At 39.9% G+C, this 6,000-nt stretch overlaps 1 protein-coding gene across 11 annotated transcripts in view; it reads right to left on the bottom strand.

Moving 5' to 3' along the window:
• Window positions 1-3,477: 3,477 nt before the first annotated feature.
• Window positions 3,478-6,000, bottom strand: part of EYA1 (EYA transcriptional coactivator and phosphatase 1) — a 172,369-nt gene continuing 169,846 nt past the window's right edge. For all 11 annotated transcript variants that reach the window (XM_041769380.1, XM_041769377.1, XM_041769379.1 and 8 more), the window contains one exon: window positions 3,478-5,469. In XM_041769380.1, the coding sequence (XP_041625314.1) occupies window positions 5,389-5,469 (81 nt within the window). In that variant the 3' untranslated portion in view covers window positions 3,478-5,388. The remainder of the gene's footprint in view (window positions 5,470-6,000) is intronic.

The following is a 6,000-nucleotide window of genomic DNA, read 5'->3' as shown; positions in this document are numbered from 1 at the left end:
ATAATTGCACAGAATAGAGAGAAATGGAAACATTCTGAGAGACATTGAAAGAAGTGCTTTTACTGAGTCTATCCTTTTGGATTCTCAAAAAAAAAAAAAAAATATCCCGAATGGGGTGGACAGGACTCTTCCAGTTGAATCTTGCATAGCTGCATGGAGTGTGGGTAAGGTCCTATGTCAAGAAGGAAATTTCTCACAGGTCTTAAATGAATACATAGCATCGGTGGCATCATCTCTACATTCTGTTAAGCAAATGGCCTCTTTTATCTTCATTTGAATTGGGAAACCTCTACGTGCCTTCAGATATTTTTTAAAAGCAAATTTTCCAAGTTATTGCTAAAAGTTGACATTTGTAAATACTGATTTAAAAGACAAATTTTAAATCAGCCTCTGAAAAGATGACATGGAATTGAGGTGCTAAGGTTTTGAAAAAAAGGACATCACTGGGAAATTGTGTTAACTGTGTGGACCGGACACTGCATATACCTTGAAAACTGAGGGGCTGCCGAAGCTCCCCCTTGTATGTAGTGATGGAGCAGGGAGGCAAAGCCAAGGTTCGTTTCCCCTGGAGCTCATGAACTTTCCAGGATTCTGTGTTGTATCCAAGAGTTGGTTGGGGTCATGACTCTGCCTTATTTGGCTGTGACCCCTGGCAAAGCATTTAACCCAAGTTTTGTAATCTGTAAATTAAAAGGGGCTCAACTACACTACTTAGACCTAACATTTTAAGTCTCATGTGGAATCGCTGCCACACTGAAGGGCTCCGGGTTGTGTTAACACAGGAGCGGAGTGAAATTTCTGTTCCTATCCCCTTATTTTTCTTTCTCCCATGGAGAAGGGGGGAAGAGTCAAACTTGTGTATAGTAAGCACTAAGCTTGAAGTTTACTCTGAGATGAAGGACAGGTAAAGCCTGTACCCCCTCCGTCTTCTGGCCACTTCCACCCTCCCTCAGTGGTCAGGCTCATAGTCCCATGGCTTTTGCTTTTCTTCTCTCCTTCCCTTGCTACACTTCTTCCACACAAGGCCTCTTCCATTTTTCCATTTCTCTTCCCTCTGCTCAGGCCAACTCTAGCCTTCAGGTCTCGGTTTAGATGCCAGTTCTGCAGGGAAGCGTCCCCTGCTTGCCTAGGCTGCCTGTGCAGCCCCACTTTCACACCCATCCTTACTGTGCATGGAAGCCTGTTTTACAATTATAATTGATTCTTTTTAAATTACTATCTGTCCCTGCTTAAGGTCAGGGACAGGATTTTTTCACCTTGTTTTTTTGACAAGCCAGAATAATGCAGTGCCCTGATAAATGGTCTAGTCAAAGAACTAGTTCTGCCTTCTTGGGCTAGTAGCTTGTTTTCCCACTTCTTTTCTTGCTCTTTGACATCCCCTTCTCCATCCGGCAACCAGTGATCATTTCAGAGTGTGTCAGATTTGGCCACACTCCTGTCTAAAAGCCTCAATGGTCTCCCATTGCATTTAGAATAACATCCAAATCCTTTACCATGACTTCAAGGCTTCCTTTCCAAAGTCATCTCTTCTTAGACCCATGAGCATGATTTTAACTCCTAGAACACAATAAATAAAAGCATTCTTCTCTGAGGACCTTTGCCTGTTGCTCTGCCCCTGATCTTCACATGCTACTTTTTAAAAAAAAAAAGATTTATTCATGAGAGACACAGAGAGAGAGGCAGAGACACAGGCAGAGGGAGAAGCAGGCTCCATGCAAGAAGCCCGATATGGGACTCAATCCTGGGACTCCAGGATTACACCCTGGGCCGAAGGCAGGTGCTAAACCACTGAGCCACCCAGGTGTCCCATTCATATGCTATTTCTTAGCAGTTGGTCTCATTTCATACATTATGGTTCTGTCCATCCTTTCCAAGGAAGCTCAGGCCCTGTCACTTACTTCTATTCCCGTCTTAATTTTCCATCACGTGTGTTTTTGACTGAATGTATCTCTCATTCATTCATTCATTCATTCGTCTTGTGTGGTCTAGTCCTATCTACTCTAGTGTAAAGCTGCATCTTCAGGAGCAGGGACTTGCTTCATTAGCACCAAGGGCAATTTCCCCCATAGTGGCGGCCCAGAGAATCTTTATGAAAGGAAATAATACGAACTCCAGTGAGAGTATAGACATCGAGTGGGAGAAGTTCAGGAGAGGGGGCTAACACTGTGTGCCATGATGGGAAACAAGGCTCCAAAGAAGGAACTAAAGTATTTGTTTTGGCTGATTGAGGGTAGAGGAAGTCATTAATGACAATGGGAATGGTCTGAACAAAGATGAGGCAGGCAGGGATGCTTTACAGGCGGTTTGGTCCATTAAAAAGTCCAGTTAAGGGACACCTGGCTCAGGGCATGATCTGCAGTCTTAGGATTGAGTCCCATATCAGGCTCCTTGCCTAGAGCCTGCTTCTCCCTCTGCCTACGTCTCTGCCTTTCTCTGTGTCTTTCATGAACAAATAAAATCTTAAAAAAAAAAGTCCAGTTACTGTGTACTGAAGGTTTGTTCATAGCAGTAATGAGAGATTATGTTGGGAAAAGAGTAGATACTCTATTTGGAAACTTGAGAATGCCAAGTGGGAAAATCTGGGCTCTCATCAATGGTCAAAGGGAAACCTTTTAAATATTTTGGCCAGGTAGTGTCATGTTAGAAGTGGTGCTTTAAAAAATGATCTTTGAAGCTATACCCTCCATTTAGCCCATTTTTCTTATTTTCTTTACCTGAGACCTAAAAATCCCTCCGCTTTCCATTCTTGCCTCTCTTTGAAGACTTTCTCCAAACTTTTTTTTATTCTCAGGGTGTCCAAGCATGCTCATATACTTCATTACTCAAGCCACTTGCCTGGGTGTGCGCCTGTGAAAAATGAACATCATGGGCCTGATAAATGAGTCCAATAACTGCAGGTTTGGTTTTTCATGTGTTTGTATGTATGAATGTTATGTTTCTAAGATTAAATCTCAGGAGCAAGCAAGCTATGCTGTTTTATAGCTCCCTGTCAGTGATGAACCTGGCCAAATTTTAGAGGTAAATGTTGTGGGTGTTCTTTATAGATGAAACTGCTTTATATTGCTGTCCCTACAGTATTTAAATGGCTAAATCTATGCTCTGTCAATCGAAGATTCTTGATGCTGAATTCCGTTCTATAGTAAATTTGAGTGAGGGTCGTCCAGTTTATATAGTTTTAGAAGTGTAGAGCTTTTCTATTCATCTTACAGTGATCAGAGAAACAGCTGTTACCCTTCTAGTTTAGTCCCCTCAAGGACTGATAAAGCCATTATTACTACAATTGCTTCATACCACTTCCTTTTGTTGGACAAGAAGCATGCTAATGCAACCAAGATCCTGGGGTGCTCTGGGCCAAGGGTGTTGCGGCGCCTCCGGACTTTTTCACCTGGTTCAGAGCAAACCCAGAGCCAGTTTTACCCCAGCCTCACGGCAGCTCATTTCTCCTAAATGAGATAAAAAAAAATGCATTCAAGGAACTTACAGTACTTCACAAATCAATTTTATTAATTTAAACACAAAATTAATGAAGAAAAATTCTGTACACAATTGTGGACACAACACACCTTTATACAGTAAAGCCAAGATAAACTTTGTCTTTCCAATCTGTGGAGTACAAAAACATAAAATGAAAAGGCTAAAAAATTGTCAACTTCTGTTCGCTTCAAACAAACAAAAAAAAAAAAAAAGGAAAAAAAAACCCCAAATTCAATTGTTAAACAATTTGGAAAATTCACAACTAATTCTAGCAGCAACATGAAACTTCAGGAAAAGATAGAGTAGCTTTTTAGCTACTTTGGGTTAAAGCTGGTGTTTGTTTTTTTTTTCCCCCAATGTAATATTAAAGAAAATTCATCCAAAAAATGATTTCATAACAATGGAAGGCTTTAGATGAAAACTACTGCCCAAACTCATCACTTTTGGAGAAACTGTCTTATGGCCTAACAGAGGTGACAATTTTTATTTCCCAGATTTATGCTTTATACTTAATGTAGATGAAGAATAACCTTGGTGATATTTCCTTGGTGATGATGATCGGGCCATGTCCACTGCCCACAATGAACTTTCCAGGGAGGGTGGAGGAAAACAGAAGGGACAATCAAAAAGATTTTGTTGATTTCCAGATATGTGGTAATGTCCTTCTTTAAGCAAGAAAATGCAGACCCTAAAATCTGAGCACACAAAAACTTTGCTAGTCTCCAATTCAAGAACCATTTTATTAATAAAATATATCTATCGATCATCTACATTCTTTCTGTGGGAAGAAGCATTTGCATAATTTTTTCAAGTAGTTACATATAATACAATAGTGTTGAAAATGAAAAAGTGAGGTTGTAAGAGGACTTTTTTTTTTCAAATTATTTAAGACACTGCTGTGTTGTTTTACCAAGGTCCTCCTAATAGCATTAAAAAAAATTGGGAAAAATAATTTGGAAAACAAAATCCTATTAACATCCATGCTTTTGGTCTTGACAACATCATCTAAAAATAAAAACAAAAACTTCCATTATCTACATATTTATACCCAGTACTTCGATAAGGCACTGCACATGACTTTGTGCACACATCGCCTCATACTTCACTATCAAGGCATTGCTACCTTTCAATATCATTTTCTAAACAATATGTAAAAGAATCATCCATTATTACAAATTTACACCAAAAATTCTCTCTGTACATGATTGTCTCAGTGATGTACATATTACACGTTTAAATTAGACATACTTTAAACTACTTTGCAATGTGCTAAGATTCAAAGTACTTGCTGTGTCGTGAGGCAAAGGCCTTTACTCGCTTATTATGATGCTACTGTCTCTTCAATTATTTGATGTCAAAAAAGTCTGGTTGAGTGAATTGTATGGTGCTGGAATCATACCTCAATAAAGCTGTTTTTAAAAAGTCTGTTCATAAATAAGTAGAGATGTACAGATTACCCTGGGTATGAGACACCAAAAAAGTAAACTTTCTTTACAAGAAAATCCCCTCACGGATTCAGGAAACCCATTTCAGTCTTTGTTGTGCAATCAAGTTTGCTGTACTGGAGAAGCTGTTTATGTCACATTGAAGATGCTAACAATGTAAGCGTTTGCAGGTCCTTTCTTCACAGGTTTGAACCACGTAGTTAATGTGGCAAAGACACATCACACTGTACTAGAACATTCTCATGGCTTATTTTCATTGGATTCACAGTACTAGAGGCAACAGCTGTTCTGAAGAGATAGGTGTGGTCCTTCATTTACCACAAGGGCAGAGGTGAAGAACGACAGCAGCTGTGTGTCACCATGTTGAAATCACTACGTTGGGTACTCCAGCGCTGACACAGGACTCAGGCCTGCTGGATATTTTCCTGGTCACAGGGCAGTTGTGCGGTTTCAAAGTGCTATGTGGCCGTTACAGGTACTCCAGTTCCAAGGCATGATGTAGGGCCATGAGGTCCGAGTGACTAGAGATCCTCCAGAAGGGCATCGCATGCTGTGGAAGGGGCAGACACACGGTGAGGGCAGACAGTGCTCCCAGCAAGAAGCCTTAAACCTGCTTTTGAAATTCGCTACAACGCTCATCCCCTTTTTTCAGTATTGTGAGAACTGCCAGGGAAGATCTTAACATCACATCTGTTTAAAACAAAAATTCAAACTTAATCCTCCCCTAAGACTACTGGAGTGCATTTTAAAATATAATCTGGAGTCTGTTTCTTTTAAGAAAGTGATGGATATTTCTGAAGTCGATCTACACTGTGACTTGAGTGCCAAGTCCAAACTTTACATAAAATACAGTAGCTATGAATGAAACTTTGTCAAAAATGGTTGCCTTTCAAAATACATAGCCAGTGGATTTTTAAGGCTGAACGTTAAAGCAGTTTTCCTTAGTTGGTAGTATTTTATATTTTTCAAAACTTAGTTTTACTCCTGTAAGAAGCAGCTTTTTTCCATTTACTTCCATTAGGGATTCTTCACGTTGACCTTGAAATGGCTTTACCATATGGGAAAATTTTCAGTGACTATA

The sequence above is a fragment of the Vulpes lagopus genome, chromosome 9 (assembly GCF_018345385.1).
Source record: "Vulpes lagopus strain Blue_001 chromosome 9, ASM1834538v1, whole genome shotgun sequence".
In the NCBI taxonomy this organism is placed as follows: domain Eukaryota; kingdom Metazoa; phylum Chordata; class Mammalia; order Carnivora; family Canidae; genus Vulpes; species Vulpes lagopus.
Note: the sequence above shows the minus strand (reverse complement) of the source record. Positions and strands in the feature narration are given on the sequence as shown.